The sequence below is a fragment of the Emys orbicularis genome, chromosome 11, assembly GCF_028017835.1.
Source record: "Emys orbicularis isolate rEmyOrb1 chromosome 11, rEmyOrb1.hap1, whole genome shotgun sequence".
NCBI classification, from domain to species: domain Eukaryota; kingdom Metazoa; phylum Chordata; order Testudines; family Emydidae; genus Emys; species Emys orbicularis.
Genome location: NC_088693.1, coordinates 4,894,692 through 4,914,402, shown reverse-complemented (window position 1 = coordinate 4,914,402; position 19,711 = coordinate 4,894,692). Strand labels below are relative to the sequence as shown.

The 19,711-nt window shown below is 47.1% G+C and overlaps 1 protein-coding gene across 1 annotated transcript in view; it reads right to left on the bottom strand.

The window, feature by feature from the left end:
- The window catches only part of ERCC3 (ERCC excision repair 3, TFIIH core complex helicase subunit), a 51,178-nt gene extending 35,039 nt beyond the window's left edge, over positions 1 to 16,139 (bottom strand). The window contains exons 1-4 of the mRNA XM_065413259.1: positions 16,082 to 16,139; positions 12,213 to 12,418; positions 7,945 to 8,181; positions 977 to 1,026 (exon numbers count right to left, since the gene is read on the bottom strand). Of these exons, the coding sequence (XP_065269331.1) occupies positions 977 to 1,026; positions 7,945 to 8,181; positions 12,213 to 12,418; positions 16,082 to 16,100 (512 nt within the window). The 5' untranslated portion in view covers positions 16,101 to 16,139. The remainder of the gene's footprint in view (positions 1 to 976; positions 1,027 to 7,944; positions 8,182 to 12,212; positions 12,419 to 16,081) is intronic.
- Positions 16,140 to 19,711: the final 3,572 nt, after the last annotated feature.

Below are 19,711 nucleotides of genomic sequence, written 5' to 3'. Positions count from 1 at the left end.
AGAACGGCCACACTGGGTCAGACCAAAGGTCCATCTAGCCACGTATCCTGTCTTCCGACAGTGGCCAGTGCCAGGTGCCCCAGAGGGAATGAACTGAACAGGCAATCATCGAGTGATCCATCCCCGTCGCCCATTCCCAGCTTCTGGCAAACAGAGGCTAGGGACACCATCCCTGCCCATCCTGGCTAATAGCCATTGATGGACCTATCCACCATGAATTTATCTAGTTCTTTTTTGAACCCTGTTATAGTCTTGGCCCTCACAACATCCTCTTGCAAAGAGTTCCACAGGTTGGTGGATCTCTGTTTTACCCAAAGGGGCAGGTTAAAAGGGAGGCAACAGGGACAGGGCACTGGGAATCAGGAGCCCTGGGTTCTATTCCTGGCTCAGCCACTGACATGCTGTGGCATCTCAGGCATGTCACTTCCCCTCTGACCCTTGGTTTCCTCATATGCAGATTAGAGAACAGATTTTAAGGCTAAAAGGGACCATTTAGATCATCTAGCCCAGTGGTGGGCAACCTGCGGCCTGGCTCATCAGTGTAATCCGCTGGCGGGCCACCAGACAGTTTGTTTACATTTGCACAGCTGCCCACAGCTCCCAGTGGCCACGGTTGGCCATTCCAGGCCAATGGGGACTGCAGGAAGCGGCAGCCAGCACGTCCCTGCAGCCCACGCCACTTCCCACAGTAAAGCAATCTAACGCAGTAAAACAAACATTGTCAGCTCAGCAGTCTGAGACCATAGATTGACCAATCAATTAATGTAAATCAGCGCTTTGGGTTTGAAGAGTCTTTCTAAAAAAAACAAAGCATCCCCATGCTAACACAATGACCACCACTCGAGTGAACACAGAACAGTCAAACTTAAAGCAAATAACTACTATACTAAAGCACTGCAAGCAGGGTGAATTAAAAAAAAAAAAATTGATATGCCTCCCACCCCACCCCCCAAAATAAAAGAGAAACGCTGCTTACCTGTTGTGTTTCAGCACTAGCTTTACCTTTCCATAGCTGACAGTACACAGCTACAAACAGACAAGAACATCCATTAGGAACAAGCAATTCAGATTCAGCATAATAAAGCAGTGGCTGATTTAGTGACAGCACATGTTTTTGTGTGTATACAGAAATACATACACACACCCCTGGCTGTGTAACCAGAATGGTTCACCAAGACGAGTACAGGATCAATAAGAGTCAGAACAAATGGGAAGTATAAGGGAGAACTGAAATCAGTCAAACTCTACACGCACAGGATTGCTGAGAGCTGCTGCAAAATTGATGGGTATCAAAGATGAGAGGTCTTCAAGAGATTTCACAGCCTATTACGGATTACGAAAAACAAACAAACAAACCCGTCTTAGTTACCATTAAGAACTGGATGCTTTGAAAAATCTGAGCAATTCCTCCCCTGGATACAGAAGAGATGGGAACTCATCTATCCCACAATATAGTGTCAGACTCCAGGACAACAGTCCCATTGTCAAGTCTGGAATCTTTGGTAATATCTGTCCAAATAGCAGCTTGTTCATAAATATTTAAGGCTACGCCATGATATCTTTCACACGCTTCTACACTCTCACAATCCATATCCAGAGAGACCTGGAGACCCAGACAGGTTATGGCTATTTGCTGATAACAAGACTGGTTACAGCAGGTGCCTCGCAATGCCCACAATAGTGTTTATTTGTATTATCATAGCACCTAGGAGTACAATTCAAGGACAAGGACCCTGCTGCTCTAGAGGTTATCCAAAAACAGAACAAAAAGACAGTCCCTGCTACTTGCTAAGGTTGAAAGGCACAGTCCTCACTAAGGAGCATATGCTTTTCTTGGCTTAAAAGAAATTACATTATCATTTTCAGAGAACTGCCTCCCGCCAACCAACGTATATTAATTTCCATTATTATGCAATAATAACTACAATATGTTTCATTAATGCAAAGCTATGATTGCTCAGTTAAAATAAGATTCTTATAGCAATGTTAACTCTGCCACACTGCATAGCTTGTATATTCTATGGAATACTTTCTATCAAAAATAATAAGGCCTGGTCTACACTACGAGTTTAGGTCGACTTTAGCAGCGTTAAATCGAATTAAGCTTGGACACGTTCACACGACGAAGCCCTTTCTTTCGACTTAAAGGGCCCTTTAAACCGGTTTCTTTACTCCACCTCCAACGAGGGGATTAGCGATAAAAATCGGCCTTAGCGGGTCGGAATTGGGGTAGTGTGGACGGAATTCGACGTTATTGGCCTCCGGGAGCTATCCCACAGTGCTTCATTGTGACCGCTCTGGACAGCACTCTCAACTCAGATGCACTGACCAGGTAGACAGGAAAAGGCCCGTGAACGTTTGAATTTCATTTCCTGTTTGCTCAGCGTGGAGAGCACAGGTGACCACGCAGAGCTCATCAGCACAGGTAACCGTGATGGAGTCCCAGGATCGCAAAAGAGCTCCAGCATGGACAGAACGGGAGGTACGGGATCTGCTCGCCATATGGGGAGATGAATCAGTGCTAGCTGAACTCCGAAGCAGTAAACGAAATGGCAAAATATTAGAAAAGGTCTCCGAGGCCATGAAGGACAGAGAAGGACAGAGGCCATAACAGGGACGCACAGCAGTGCCGCGTGAAAATTAAGGAGCTAAGGCAAGCCTACCACAAAGCCAGAGAAGCAAACGGAAGGTCCGGGGCAGAGCCGCAAACATGCCGCTTCTACGCGGAGCTGCACGCCATTCTAGGGGGTGCAGCCACCACTACCCCAACCGTGTGCTATGACTCCCTCACTGGAGAAACACACAGGGAAGCGGGTTCGGGGTACGAGGAAGATGAGGATGGAGATAATGTAGATAGCTCACAGCAGCAAGGAAGCGGAGAAACCGGTTTCCCCAACAGCCAGAATATGTTTATCACCCTGGACCTGGAACCAGTAACCCCCGAACTCACCCAAGGCGTGCTCCCAGACCCTGAGGGCACACAGGGGACCTCTGGTGAGTGTACCTTTGTAAATATTACACATGGTTTAAAAGCAAGTGTGTTTAATGATTAATTTGCCCTGGCAATCGCGGCCAGTACAGCTACTAGAAAAGTCTGTTAACGTGTATGGGGATGGAGCGGAAATCCTCCAGGGACATCTCCAGAAAACTCTCCTTCATGTACTCCCAAAGCCTTTGCAAAAGGTTTCTGGGGAGGGCTGCCTTATCCCGTCCGCCATGGTAGGACACTTTACCACGCCAGGCCAGTAGCACGTAGTCTGGAATCATTGCATAACAAAGCATGGCAGCGTATGGTCCCGGTGTTTGCTGGCATGCAGACAACATCCATTCCTTATCGCTCTTTGTTATCCTCAGGAGAGTGATATCATTCACGGTCACCTGGTTGAAATGGGGCGATTTTATTAAGGGGACATTCAGAGGTGTCCCTTCCTGCTCTGCTGAACAGAAATATTCCCCGCTGTTAGCCACGCGGTGGGGGGGAGGGGTGAAGTGATCATCCCAGAGAATCGGGGGGGGGGGGGGGGAGTTAGTTGGGTTTGCGGAAACCGCAGCCCCTCCTTTTACATTGCAAACCCATTTTAAATGTCCAACCCAACGGGTGCTTGGTATGGGAAATGAGAGCGCTACATGTTAAGAAGGTTAAAAAAGCCAAAAGACTGTGTCTTACCATGGCTGCCTGCAAGCCGAAATCTGTTGCCTGGCACTGCGTGAGTGATCTCTCACACCAAACCGGCAGGCCCTCAATATAAGAGGAAAAATGCGACCTTGTAACGAAAGCACATGTGCTGTGTAATGTGAACAGCAAAATTTAACGTGAAAGAGTGTACCCATTGTTCTCTAAAATGTGTCTTTTAACCACCTCTCCCTTCTCCTCCACCAGCTGCAAATGTTTCTCCTTCACAGAGGCTAGTGAAGATTAGAAGGAGAAAACGGAGGACGCGGGACGATATGTTCACGGAGCTCTAGATGTCCTCCCACGCTGACAGAGCACAGCAGAATGCGTGGAGGCAGTCAATGTCAGACTACAGAAAAGCACAATATGAACGAGAGGAGAGGTGGCGGGCTGAATCGCGGGATGAACAGAACAAGTGGCGGGCTGAAGATGATAGGTGGCGTCACCTTGCAGACAGAAGGCAAGAGTCGATGCTCCGGCTGCTGGAGCATCAAACTGATATGCTCCAGCGTATGGTTGAGCTGCAGGAAAGGCAGCAGGAGCAGAGACCGCCGCTACAGCCCCTGTGTAACCAGAGCCCTCCTCCCCAAGTTCCATAGCCTCCTCACCCAGACGCCCAAGAACACGGTGGGGGGGCCTCCGGCCACCCAGTCACTCCACCCCGGATGATTGCCTGAGCATCAGAAGGCTGGCCTTCAATAAGAGTTAAAGTTTTAAACTGCAGTGTGTCCTTTTCCTTCCCTCCTCCCCCACCCATCCCGGGCTACCTTGGCAATTATCCTCCTAGTTGTGTGATGAATTAATAAAGAATGCATGAATGTGAAGTAACAATGACTTTATTGCCTCTGCAAGTGGTGCTCGAAGGGGGGAGGGGAGGGTGGGGTGGTTGGTTTACAGGGAAGTAGAGTTAACCGGGGGGGGGGGGGGGGGGGGCGGAGGGTTCATCAAGGAGAAACAAACAGAAGTTTCACACCATAGCCTGGCCAGTCACAAAACTCGTTTTCAAAGCTTCTCTGATGCGCACCGCGCCCTGCTGTGCTCCTCTAACCGCCCTGGTGTCTGGCTGCGCGTAATCAGCGGCCAGGCGATTTGCCTCAACCTCCCACCCCGCCATAAATGTCTCCCCCTTACTCTCACAGATATTGTGGAGCGCACAGAAAGCAGCAATAACAATGGGGATATTCTTTTCGCTGAGGTCTGAGCGAGTCAGTAAGCTCCGCCAGCGCGCTTTTAAACGTCCAAATGCACATTCCACCACCATTCGGCACTTGCTCAGCCTGTAGTTGAACAGGTCCTGACTCCTGTCCAGGCTGCCTGTGTACGACTTCATGAGCCATGGCATTAAGGGGTAGGCTGGGTCCCCAAGGATCACGACAGGCATTTCAACATCCCCAACGGTTACTTTCTGGTCCGGGAAGAAAGTCCCTTCCTCCAGCTTTCGAAACAGAGCAGAGTGCCTGAAGACGCGAGCATCATGTACCTTTCCCGGCCATCCCACGTTGATGTTGGTGAAACGTCCCTTGTGATCCACCAGGGCTTGCAGCAGCATTGAAAAGTACCCCTTGCGGTTTATGTACTCGGTGGCTTGGTGCTCCGCTGCCAAGATAGGGATATGGGTTCCGTCTATGGCCCCACCACAGTTTGGGAATCCCATTGCAGCAAAGCCATCCACTATGGCCTGCACGTTTCCCAGAGTCACTACCCTTGATATTACCAGGTCTTTCATTGCCCTGGCAACTTGGATCACAGCAGCCCCCACAGTAGATTTGCCCACTCCAAATTGATTCCCGACTGACCGGTAGCTGTCTGGCGTTGCAAGCTTCCACAGGGCTATCGCCACTCGCTTCTCAACTGTGAGGGCTGCTCTCATCCTGGTATTCTGGCGCTTCAGGGCAGGGGAAAGCAAGTCACAAAGTTCCATGAAAGTGCCCTTACGCGTGCGAAAGTTTCGCAGCCACTGGGAATCGTCCCACACCTGCAGCACGATGCGGTCCCATCAGTCTGTGCTTGTTTCCCGGGCCCAGAATCGGCGTTCCACGGCATCAACCTGCCCCATAACACCATGATTTCCACATTGCTGGGGCCTGTGCCTTGAGAGAGGTCTATGTCCATGTCAATTTCCTCATCGCTCTCGTCGCCGCGCTGCAATCGCCTCCTCGGCTGGTCCTGGTTTTGCTTTGGCATGTCCTGGCTCTGCATATACTCCAGGACAATGCGTGTGGTGTTCATAGTGCTCATAATTGCCGCGGTGATCTGAGCGGGCTCCATGATCCCAGTGCTAGCTATGGCGTCTGGTCTGAAAAAAGGCGCGAAACTAGTATCTGACGGACCAGGGGAAGGAGGGAGGGAGGGAGGGGCGAGTGACGACATGGCGTACAGGTACAGGGAATTAAAATCAACAAAGGTGGCTGTGCATCAGGGAGAAACACAAACAACTGTCACACAGAATCCCCCCCCCCCCCCCCCCGAGATTGAACTCCTAAGCCTGGGTTTAGCAGGCCGTTGATTTCACGGAGGGAGGGGGAAGCAAATGAATACAGAACAAATCTATTTTTTACATCTTAAGCTGGCAGACGATGGTGCAGCATGACTGATAGCCCTCGGCATCTTCTGGGTGCTTGGCAGAAAATACTGGGCGCTTGGCAGAAAATAGCATACTACGACTGATAGCCATCATCGTCAAGACAGTTCGATAGGACTGAGCATGTCTGCCCAGGTGCCCATGATTGACAGCCACTGCAGTACGATGACGACGGATACCAATCGTAATATACCATCTTCTACCAAAAGGCAAGGAGCTGCTGCTGTGTAGCAATGCAGCCCCACGTCTGCCAGCACCCAGATCGCCCTCGGCCTCTTCTGGGTGCTTAGCAGAAAATATTGGGCGCTTGGCAGAAAATAGCATACTACGACTGATAGCCATCATCGTCAAGACAGTTCAATAGGACTGAGCATGTCTGCCCAGGTGCCTCTGATCGAACCGCAATATGACGACGATGGATACCAGTCGTAATATACCATCTACTGCCAAAAGGCAAAAGGCAAGGGGCTGGTGCAATGCAGCCCCACGGCTACCAGTCATGCTGCACCGTCTACCGCCAAAAGGCAGTTAGCTGCTGTTGCTGTGTAGCAATGCAGTACCACGTCTGCCGGCACCCAGATGACATATGGTGACGGTGAGCTGAGCTGAGCGGGCTCCATGCTTGCCGTGGTATGTTGTCTGCACAGGTAACCCAGGTAAAAAGGCGCGAATCTATTGTCTGCCGTTGCTCTGACGGAGGGGGAGGGGCCTGACGACATGTACCCAGAACCCCCCGCGACACTGTTTTGCATCATTCAGGCATTGGGATCTCAACCCATAATTCCAATGGGCGGCGGAGACTGCGGGAACTGTGGGATAGCTACCCATAGTGCAATGCTCCGGAAGTCGACGCTAGCTTCGGTACTGTGGACGCGGTCCGCCGACTAGAGCACTTAGAGCATCTTATGTGGGGACACACACAATCGGCTGTATACAACCGATTTCTATAAAACCGGCTTCTATAAATTCGACCTAATTTCGTAGTGTAGACATACCCTAAGACTTAGTTCCTAATTCCTGATTAAGAGTGTATTTTCTACACTACTTTTATGGTTAAATGTGTAAATTACTGTATTTCTGTTAATATAAAAAACACATTCCAAAAAACATACAGGATGTACAACACAGGTGTGTTAATACATCTGTTGGAACCTTGACTATGGCATTTCTGACTTTGATTTTAATAGAGCAACCTCACCTATGCATTAACTTACTATTAAATGCAAAAAAAAATGTAAGCAACTCAGACACTATTCAATAGTGCAGGTTTGTACCTTTTGACAATGTGAAGTTTTAATGCATATAGCAGGGGTGATTACAGATTTGGGGTCAGATGCTGCAGCACTTACCGACTCCAATTAAATTATTTACATGAACAATGGTTACAAGATCAGACCTTTACATGAAATTTTCTGTTTGTGGATCAAACCTATTTATAAGGTATTTTCAGTATTTAGGACATGCATACATGTTGCATGGAGAAACCCATCAGAAACATGCAATTTTGTTGTCCAGTTCCAATCTGTCACAGCCTGAAAGCTATGTTTCTCACACTATCCTAAGGGTAAAGGAAGAAGATAGGATGAAGAGCGTGCTTCCTTGAATTCTGAAACAGAGCAATAGAAGAGAACAGGAATATTAGAGACATGAAAAGACAATGGAGAATGACTCTCCACTGAAATGGTCTTACCTTGATAAACTGAATTATTCCATCTGGAACACCAGTCTTGCTCAGCTTTTGCAAATATTCAGTGATGTCACTTGTTTGTAAACCAACACTGACAGCAGCATAAAGCGAGTAAGCAGTGAGTTTGTATTCGTGTATATGGGTTGGCCTGCACACAGGCTCAGCAATAGCAACCAGAAAATCCTGAGCATATTTGTAAACAGGAGAAAAGGCTTCCAGGAAAACATGGCCATCAGGAGCCTATAAGACAGCAAAGGAAAAATATGTTAAAGAAATAATGAGGGTGTGTGAGAAAGGTAGAAAGCCCTCTCTACTACTAGGATTAAGGACACACTATGCAAAGAGACCATTGTTATTTAACTGACAGTACATCATGGGGCATCAAAAAAGTGCTGCTGTCTCCGTGTGAGAGCCACATATGGAAGAAAACTAATCTTAAATTCAAGACGCAAACAAAAAAAAAATCAGCAACAAACTCGAGGTCACCTTGAGGTTCATCTAATCAGTTACACGATTACCAATTTCCCCATCATAGAGCACCAAGTGAGAGAAAAGAGCTGTTTAAAAATAGAAACATGAGGCTGTAAAAGGGTGAATAAAATTGATGATTTAAAAAGTCAGATCTTTTAAAATTAAATACAGGTTTATTGTTAAAATAATAAACCTATTTAAAATTGGAAATTTATGTTAAGGCCTAAACCTATCAATCTGTTAAAATCATTTAACGAAATACAATAAACAACGTTTGCTGCCAACTTTTTAAGAAAATCCAACCGCTGAACTGGTGGAAGTCATTGGCTAAGCATCTGGAACCACAGTTTGCTGAAGTGTTAAACCAGTTTTGGACAGCAGTAGCAGAGTGAATATTTTCTTCATTTCAGTTTATTCAACTAGTTCAGTTCAATGACTAGTTCTTTCAAAATTAAGAAACCAATGGGAGCTGAAAAAGCAAGAATGCTTGTTATCCTCTTCCAGTCTATGAATAAAACCTGGGATGAGATCTACTAATTCTAAAGGCTTGAAGGATATATTTCAGAGTAGCAGCCGTGTTAGTCTGTATCCGCAAAAATAACAGGAGTACTTGTGGCACCTTAGAGACTAACAAATTTATTAGAGCATAAGCTTTCGTGGGCTACAACCCACTTCTTCGGATGCATCCGAAGAAGTGGGTTGTAGCCCACGAAAGCTTATGCTCTAATAAATTTGTTAGTCTCTAAGGTGCCACAAGTACTCCTGTTATTTTTGAAGGATATAGTGACCAGAAACAATCAGTTCAATTCGCTAACTAGAGATCATAGTTCCTTTGCTTAATAAATCAGTTTTAAAAATAAAATCTGTTTTGATAAACTTTTTTCCTATGTATCCAGCACATTTAAAGTAGTTTAATTTAATAAAACAAAATAAAATGTTGTTTTGGCCCTTTTTTAATTGAATTTGAATTTCCATCCAAATAGGGCTTGACACAAATCATAAGTAAAAAGTTAATTGTCTACTAAATAAGAAATACATCATTCACCATTTCTTAACATAATACAAAAATTAAAACTGAGAATGCGAATACATGCAAGTTAAACTGTATAACTGCTTAAATAAATGTGTATAGATACAGTGTATCCTGGTTAGCAACAAGAAGCACCCAGTGTAGTGGAAAGGCTAGATTAGTTGCCAATCAATACGGTTACCAACCAATAAAAATAAACTTTTCTTTAGGAAAATAACTCAAACGTACAAATGCAAAACATGATTAAAATCGATGATTTAAATCAAGGTTTCCTGCTTGCTGATTTAAATCGTGTTGACTTACATCAATTCACCCTGGGCTGTAAAACCACAAAAACTGACAGGGGACTCAGCTAGGTATAGTACCAGAAGCTACTTTTAACTCATTTTCTGCAAGTGACCACATATTAATTTGTCAGTGTCTTTTTAATGCATTCAAGCGTAAACACCACTAGAACTGATGAGGTTTTTTTCAGTCTGACATTCATTTTCTGATAAGACCACATACTAACTCTTCGGGAGGAGTCATTATGCTAATCAAAGTTCTGAATCATAACAGCAATACACACTGACTCATGGGATAAGAAGGATGGTCCTCTCATGGATCAGTAACTGGTTGAAAGACAGGAAACCAAGGGTAGGACTAAATCATCAGTTTTCACAGTGTAGAGAAGTAAACAGAGAGTGGTCCCCAAAGAATCTATATTGGGACCAGTGCTGTTCAACATATTCAATCTAGAAAAAGGGGTAAACAGTGAGGTGGCAACGTTTGCAGATGATACAAAATTACACAATATAGTTAAATCCAAAGCAGACTGCAAAGGGTTACAAAGGGATCTCACTAAACTAGATGACTGGGCGACAAAATGGCAGATGAAATTCAATGTTGATAAATGCAAAGTAAACATTAAAAAACATAATCGCAACTATACATACAAAATGACTGGGTCCAAATTAGTTGTTACCACTCAAGAGATCTTGGATATTTCTCTGAAAACATCTGCTCAACATTCAGGGGCAGTCAAAGAAGCTAACAGAATATTAGGAACCATTAGGAAAGGGACAGATGATAAAATATCATAATACCACTATATAAATCTATGGTGCGCTCACACCTTGAATACTAGGTGCAGTTCTGGTCGCCTCATCTCACAAAAGATATATTAGGATTGGAAAAGACCAAAAAAAATGATTAGGGGTATGGAACACCTTGCATATGAGGAGAGATTTAAAAAGACAGGGATCGTTCAGCTTGGAAAAGAGACGACTGGTGGGGTATATGAAACAGGTCTACAAAATCATGAATGGTGTGGATAAAGTAAATAAGGAAGTGTTATTTACACCTTCACATTATACAAGAACCAGGTGTTACATAATGAAATTAATAGGCAGCAGGTTTAAAACAAACGCAAGGAAGTATTTCTTCACACAACACACAGTCAACCTGTGCCAGAAGACACTGTGAAGCCCAAAATCATAACTGGACTCAAAAGAGAATTAAATAAGTTAATGGAGGACAGGTCCATCAATGGCTATTAGCGAAGATGGTCATGGAGGCAACCCCATGCTCTGGGTGTCCTGAAACCCCTGACTGCCAGAAGCTTGGACTGCATGACAGGGGATGGCTCACTTGATAAATTGCCCTTTTCTGTTCATTCCCTCTGAAGCACCTGGCACCGGCCACTGTTGGAAGACAGGATACTGGGCTAGATGGACCATTTATCTGACCCAGTCTGGCCATTATTACATTCTTACTGAGGAAAGCAAACTTTATGTTTCAGGGCATAAACAGATGGCCTGCAAGAGTTGGTTGGAAGGTTCTCCCACCAAATACCCTTGCACAACTAACCAAAATTGGTCATATTTCTTTGTGTTCCCCTTTACACAGAGGAAACAAGCTGCTGCCAGAGGCAGGGTATCAACTATACTATACTAATTCTGCTTTATTCCAATGTAGGGAATCAAATTACTGTGTCACTTAAAAAAAAAATCACATTCTATTTGCTTCTATTATCCTAATTTGATTTGTTTCTTCTGTTGTTTACACTGAAATGCACAGATTCTTCCAGAATGCTGCCCTGCTTCACCCACACCTTCTCTTAAAGTGACATTATCAACCCCTTAATTCTACCTACTTCAGGAGTTTTCTACAGGATTAACTCTGCAGATCCCTGAAATGACATCCCCCTACACACACATCCTCTCACGCCATTCTAAACTAGGACTGTATCGAACTTTAAAGTTTGCTCAGAAGGTTTTATACGGGCAAACTCACACCAAGGTTTCTATCTACCCGCAGACACACAATACGTTTTGTTTTCCCCCCCACACTATGCCTCTCTACTAGATTGCAGGAAGCAAAGCATATTTTGAAATGGCTACGAATCGTCCTGTATTCCCAGCTTTTCTCTGGGGAAAAAATATTGAAGGGGCCTTCCAGTTTTAACTTTTTACCTCAAACCTCATTTGTACCATATTACAGAGAAAGGCATTTGTCTAGATAACATGAATCCCTCCACTAGATCTCCAGTGCATCTTGTCCTATGTCTGTTAGCAATCTAGGGCAGAGACTGTCTCACTGCCTATGTTTTCCACAGCATCTGTCCGTATTGCTGGGTCTTAAGCAAAATTTTTCTCCTCACAGTGTCCCTTTCTAAGTCTATCTAATTCAAACTCACACCTAAGCCACTGCACAATACTATACTTCATTCTCCTTTGTTATTTGCCACAAACAAAAGAAGTCTTTTACAAAGCTGTTTGATGGGACTTACCACCCAGAGTGGACGTGAGGAATGATCACCCTTTAGAAGCATCTGGAGTCTGTAGTCTTTTGCTCCATACTCATCCACTTTGATCCCAGATTCTTCCACTTGCTTCCCTGCTGCAGATGGAACGGCTTCCTGAGACTCTCTACCAGGAGTTTCATCTTCATCATCATCGTCATCATCGTAATGACGTTTCTTAGATTTCTTCTTATCTGAAAACAGAGTCACAAAAATTAAAATATAAATGTATCTACACCTTGATCAGTTAAGGTCCATCAAGAAGAAATACACAGACAGCACAAAGCACTGTCCAGATCTGTAGCCAAGCGAGGCAGACATCTGTTAAAAAAACCCTACGTTAAGAGGTTATTGATATGATAGGCATCATGGAAACTTGGTGGAATGAGGATAATCAAGGAGACACAGTAATACAAAATATATGGAACGACAGGTCATGCTGGTGAGGGAGTGGCACTACATGTGAAAGAAAGCAGAGTCAAATAAAGTAAAAATCTTAAATGAATCAAACTGTATCACAGAATGTCTATGGATAGAAATCCCATGCTTGAATAATAAGACTATAGCAGTAGGTATACACTACTGACCACCTGACCAGGATGGTGATTGTGAAAAGTTCAGGGAGATTAGAGCCTACAAAGGCAGAAAACGCAGAAAGAATCTGAAGAGAAACTAGCAGGAGACACAAAAACTAACACCAAAAATACTTTTTAAGTACATCCGAAGCAGGAAGCCTGCCAAACAATCAGTGGGGTCACTGGAAAATCGAGGTGCTAAAGGAGCACTCAAGGAAGACAAGGCTGTTGCGGAGAAGCTAAATGAATTATTTGCATCGATCTTCATAGCAGAGGATGCGGGGGAGATTCCCACATCTGAGCCATTCTTTTTAGATGACAAATCTGAAGAACAGTCTCAGACTGAGGTGTCGGTAGAGGAGGTTTTGGAACAAGCTGACAAATTAGACAGAAAAAAGTCACCAGGACCAGATGGCATTCACCCAAGAGTTCTGAAGGAACTCAAATATGAAACTGCAGAATTACTAACTGTGGTATGTAACCTATCACTTAAATCAGACTCTGTATCAGATGACTGAAGGGTAGCTAATGTAACACCTACTTTTAAAAGAGGATCCAGAGGCAATCCTGGCAATTACAGGCCAGTAAACCTAACTCTGTACCAGGCAAATTGGTTGAAACTATAGTAAATTACATAATTATCAGACACATAGACAAACAATTTATTGGGGAAAAGTCAACATAGCTTTTGTAAAGGGAAATCATGCCTCCTAATCTACTACAGTTCTTTGAGGGGGTTAAACAGACATATGGACAAGAATGATCCAGTGGATATAGTGTGCTTGGACTTTCAGAAAGTCTTTGACAAGGTCCCTCACAAAAGGCTCTCAAACAAAGTAACAAGTCATAGGATAAAAGGGAAGGTCCTCTCATGGATGAGTAACTGGTTAAAAGATAGGAAACAAAGGCTAGGAATAAATCATCAGTTTTCACAATAGAGAGGTAAATAAAAGGGTCCCAAAGGATCTGTACTGGAACCTGTGCTATTCAACACGTTCATAAATGGTGTGGAAAAAGGGGTGAACACTAAGGTGGCAAAGTTTGCAGACAATACAAAATTACTCAAGACAGCAAGAGTTACAACAGGATCTCACTAAATTGGATAAGTGGGTGACAAGATGGCAGATGAAATTCAATGTTGATGAACGCAAAGTAATGCACACTGGAAAACATAACCCAACTACACAAACACAATGATGGAGTCTAAATGAGCTATTATAACTCAAGAAATAAATTTTGGAGTCATTATGGATAGTTCCCTGAAAACATCCACTCAATGTGCAGCAGCAGTCAAAAAAAACCTAACCGAATGTTAAGAACCATTAGGAAAGGGATAGATTAAAAAAACAGAAAACATAATGCCACTATACAAATACGTGGTACACCCACACTTTGAATACTGCGTACAGTTCTGGCTGCCCCATCTTAAAAAGAAGATATATTTGAATTGGGAAAAGTACAGCGAAAAGAGAAGGGCAACAAAAATGATTGGGGGTACGGAACAGCTTCCAAACAAAGAGAGACTAAAAAGACTGGGGCTGTTCAGTTTAGAAAAGAGATGTCTAAGGGGGGATATGATACAAGTCTTTAAAATCATCCATGGTGTGGAGAAAGCAAATAGGGAAGTGTTATTCATCCCTTCACATAATACAAGAATTAGGGGTCCCCTGCCAAAATTAATAGGCATCAAATTTAAAACAAACTTAAGGAAGTACTTCTTCCCACAATGCACAATCCACTTGTGGAACTCGTTGCCAGGGGATGTTTTAAAGGTCAAAAGCATAACAGCGTTCAAACAAGAAATGGATAAGTTCACAGAGAATAGGTCCATCAATGGTTATTAGCCAAGATGGTCAGAGAGGCAACCCCATATAACTGGGTTGTGTCCCTAAACTTCCAGCTGCCAGAAGCTGAGACTGGACAACAGAGGTTAAATCACTCGAAATTGCCCTCTTCTGTTCATTTTTTCTGAACCATATGGCACCGGCCACTGTCAGAAGACAGGATACTGGTCTAGATGGAACACTGGTCTGACCCAATATGGCCATTCTTATAGCTTAGCTCCTGGTTGGCAGATGAAGAGGGACCTGCATGTAGGCCTCTTTGGCAGGAAGACCTGAGATAGGAATTTAGAAGTGGGGGAAAGGAAAATTCTATTCGGATTATTTTGTAAACATAGGGTATGCCTACACTACAAGTGCTACAGCAGCACAGCTGCAGTCATGCCACTGTAGTATAAACACTAAAGCCACAAAAGGGGGGTTTCCATTGCTGTAGTAAATTCACCCACTCCAGAGGTGTTAGCTAGGTTGAGGAGAGAATTTTTCTATTGACCTAGTAGTGTCTACACTGGGGCTTAGGTCAGTTTAACAATATCTCTTTTCACATGCCTGAGCAACATAACTAGGTGGACCTAAGTATTAGATGTACACCAGGTCTTAGCTTTCACAAGTACAGATCCCTCAACTTCCCCAACTGCTCTTAGCTCCCTGTATTTCACACTGATAGTTACAAGGGCACCAAGCACAACAAGGTTATTTGATGAGTGTACTACAGTAATGACCAAACTCGCACACCAATAATGGGGCTCCCTTATGCTAAGCGGTGCATGGATGCGCACATGCAAGGCATGCACAGACACATGCCATGCACCCGCACACACTTACCTGCCACATACACAGACACACGTGCACCTGCCACACGCTCACACTCATCCACCATGAGCATACATGCACAGACACACGTGCACCTGCCACACGCTCACACTCATCCACCATGAGCATACACACACAGACATGCCCACACCTGCCACATGCCCACACAGACAGACACACACACAGACCTGCCACACGCACAGACACGCACGCACATACAGACACACACCTACCCCTGGCACACCTACCCCACACACACGCACGCACACACCTGCCCCACGCACACACACACGCACACACAGACACACACCTGCCCCACGCACACACACACCTGCCCCACGCACACACAGACACACGCACGCACACACCTGCCCCACGCCCAGTCTAAGAGTTACAGCTCCGGGGCCCGGTTTCCAGACGCGGCCCTTCCTGCTGGTGGCGGCCGGAGCCCGGGGCGAGGCCGGGCGGGGGGCAGCTCCCATCGCCCCGCGCCCGCTCGGCCCGGAGCCGGGCGCGTTCAGGCTGCGCGGCGGGTCCCCACAGGCCGAGCGGGAGCCCCGGGCTGCGCCCGGACCCGGGGGGGGACTGGCGGGCGCTCACGGGGAGCGGAGCCGCGGGGGGATCTCACCTCGCTCCCGCCGGCCCATCGTCACAGCCCCCTCACCGCCCGGCCGCCACCATCCCCGCGAGCCCCGCCCACCCGGCGCCTGCCCCGCACGTCACTTCCGGGACGAGAGCCCCCGTGCCCCGTCACTTAGCAACCCCCGCCCCATATAGCCCCTCCCATCACCAGTCCCTCACTCACAGCCTGATCCCTCAAATACCCCCCAACCCCGGCCCTCCCACCATCCCACCCCCACCCTCATGTTCCCCCCCTTTGATCCCCGGGCCCCCCCCCCGTACAAACCCCAGCAGCCCCCACTCCCCGGGCCCCCCCCCCGTGCAAACCCCAGCAGCCCCCACTCCCCGGACCCCCCCCCCCGTACAAACCCCAGCAGCCCCCACTCCCCGGACCCCCCCCCCCCGTACAAACCCCAGCACCCCCCACTCCCCGGACCCCCCCCCGTGCAAACCCCAGCACCCCCCACTCCCCGCCCCCCCCGCAAATCCCAGCAGCCTCCACTCCCCCCCCCCGTGCAAACCCCAGCACCCCCCCTCCCCGGGCCCCCCCCCCGCCGTGCAAACCCCAGCAGCCCCCCCCCCGCCGTGCAAACCCCAGCAGCCCCCACTCCCCGGCCCCCCCCCCGCCATGCAACCCCCAGCACCCCCCACTCCCCGGCCCCCCCCCTACAAATCCCAGCAGCCTCCCCACCCCATGCAAACCCCAGCGGGCCCCCCCTCCCCGGCCATGCAAACCCCAGCGGGGCCCCTCCCGGCCGTGCAAGCCCCAGCAGCCTCCACTCCCCGGGCCCCCCCTGTGCAAACCCCAGCAGCCCTCAGCACCCCCCACTGCCCAGGCAGCCCCTGTACAAACCCCAGCAGCCCTCAGCACCCCCCACTGCCCGGGCACCCCTCCAGCCCCTCAACAGGGGACAGCAGACATCTATTTTAAAAAGCCTTTGAAATGTGTAGGGACCATCCATTGTGCAAATTGTTCACCCCCAGTCCTAATGATTATTTCCATTATCCTCAGCCCCAGCGCATTTTGTCAGGCACCAGGGTGCTGAAACAATTTGTAGGGGGGGCTGCTGAGAGCTATTGAACCAAACAGTAAACCCTGTATATGATGGAAACCATTTCAAGCCAGCGGGTGCAGGAGCACCCCCAGCTCCAGCAACTATCTCAGTCATGCTCAGTGCATTGCATTCCATTGAAAGCTCTTCCAGGTACAGCCCATGTGGCCTTTCATCTTTGTACAGCACCTAGCACCAGAGGGCACTTCCCAGAAACAGCTCTTGTCTGACTTACAGCAGAGCTTTTTAGAAAAAGCTAACATCTTGATTTTAAAATGGCCAGCGATAGAGAATCCACCCCCACCGTTGGTAAATTGTTCTAGTGGTTAATTACCCTCCATGTTAACAGTTCACACCTTCTTTCCAGTCTGAATTTGTCTAACTTCAGATTTAAACCATTAAAATAGGATATTTATATTATTTATTTTATCTCCTAGACCGGGAAGGGACCTTGAAAGGTCATTGAGTCCAGCCTTCACTAGCAGGACCAAGTACTGATTTTGTCCCAGATCCCTAAGCGGCCCCTTCAAGGATTGAACTCACAACTCTAGGGCCTGGTCTACACTAGGAGTTTATGTCGAATTTAGCGCCGTTACATCGAATTAACCCTGCACTCGTCCACACCACGAAGCTATTTAGTTCGACATAGAGCTCTCTTAAATTCGACTTCTGTACTCCTCGAAAACGAGAGGAGTAGCGCTAAATTCGAAATGGCAATATCGAATTAGGCTAGGTGTGGATGGAAATCGACGGTAATAGCTCCGGGAGCTATCCCACAGTGCACCACTCTGTTGACGCTCTGGACAGCAGTCCGAGCTCGGATGCTCTGACCAGCCACACAGGAAAAGCCCCGGGAAAATTTGAATTCCTTTTCCTGTCTGGGCAGTTTGAATCTCATTTTCTGTTTGGACAGCGTGGCGAGCTCAGCAGCACTGGCAACGATGCAGAGCTCTCCAGCAGAGATGGCCATGCAATCTCAGAATAGAAAGAGGGCCCCAGCATGGACTGATCGGGAATTCTTGGATCTCATCGCTGTGTGGGGCGATGAGTCCGTGCTTTCAGAGCTGCGCTCCAAAAGAAGGAATGCAAAGATCTACGAGAAGATCTCTAAAGCCATGGCAGAGAGAGGATACAGCCGGGATGCAACGCAGTGCCGCGTGAAAATCAAGGAGCTGAGACAAGGCTACCAAAAAACCAAAGAGGCAAACGGACGCTCCGGATCCCAGCCCCACACATCCCGTTTCTACGAGGCACTGCATTCCATCCTAGGTGCGGCCGCCACCACTACCCCACCACTGACCGTGGACTCTGAGGATGGGATATTGTCCACGGCCGGTTCCTCGTCGGAAATGTTAGCGGACGGGGAAGATGAGGAAGGAGATGAGGAGGCAGTCGACAGCGCTTGCACCGCTGATTTCCCCGACAGCCAGGAGCTCTTCATCACCCTTACCGAGATCCCCTACCAACCGTCCCCATCCGTTACCCCGGACACCGAATCAGGGGAAGGATCAAGCAGTGAGTGCTTTAAACATCTAAACATTTAATTTTAACATAACTGGAATATTTATATTGTTAACAATGGGGTTTTCATTCACTCATTTAAACATAGAAACTTTTATTTATAACACAACAGGAATATTAATAATATCAGCAATTGGGTGTTCATGATTTCTTTGCCTTAGGCAACTATTTAGTCCCAACTATGTATAAAAAAATCAAATAATGTCCGGATTTTCATGATTAGGCAACCACAGGACGCTCCACTCTGTAGTCCCTTCCAGTACAGTTACACCAAAATACGGTCTATATGTCCGGGAATTGACAGAGAGTCCTCCTGGGAGAGCTCAGCATAGCTCTCCTGGAGGTACTGCTCAAGCCTGCGCATCAGGTTCCGTGGCAGGGCGATCTTGTTAGGTCCACCGTGGTAAGACACGTTCCCACGCCATGACTCTATCAAGTAGTCCGGGATCATAGCACGGCAGAGCATGGCGGCATACGGCCCTGGCTTCTGCATGCTCTCCCGAAGCATCCGTCCCCTGTCGCTCTCCGAGATCCTCATCAGCGTGATGTCACACATGACGCCCTGCTTTAAATTAGGGAGGGGAATGTTAGTATTGGGACTGCTTTACAGCCACGCGGTGGAGGCGGCAGAGGGGCAGCATACAGGGATCTTTCCCTGGGACAGCCGTGAGGTGGTGGGACAGGGGCAGAGCTCATGCTTCACTGATTGCTGCCAGCAGAGAGTGGCATTGCTTTCAGTGCGAAAGGAGCCCAGTGCTACTATTAAAGTTTTAAGCTGCCACAAGTCTACGGCTTACCATGTTTTCCTGCTACAAAAGTAGAGGTGTCCTGCCACGCTTCTCAGATCGCAACTGCAAGACCCCAGGCACTGAAGGCGAGGGCCGAAAATTCGACCTTGTCCTGAGTGCGCATGTGAAAGGTGCAGTGCATGGTGTTGTTCACAGAGAAAGACTATGTTCTTTGTTAGCAACTTCATTTATCTGTCTCAGGAATTCACTCCCTTTTTCCCATTCCCACAGACACATCTGCGACTGTCTCCCAACCCAGCCTGGCATCACACTCCC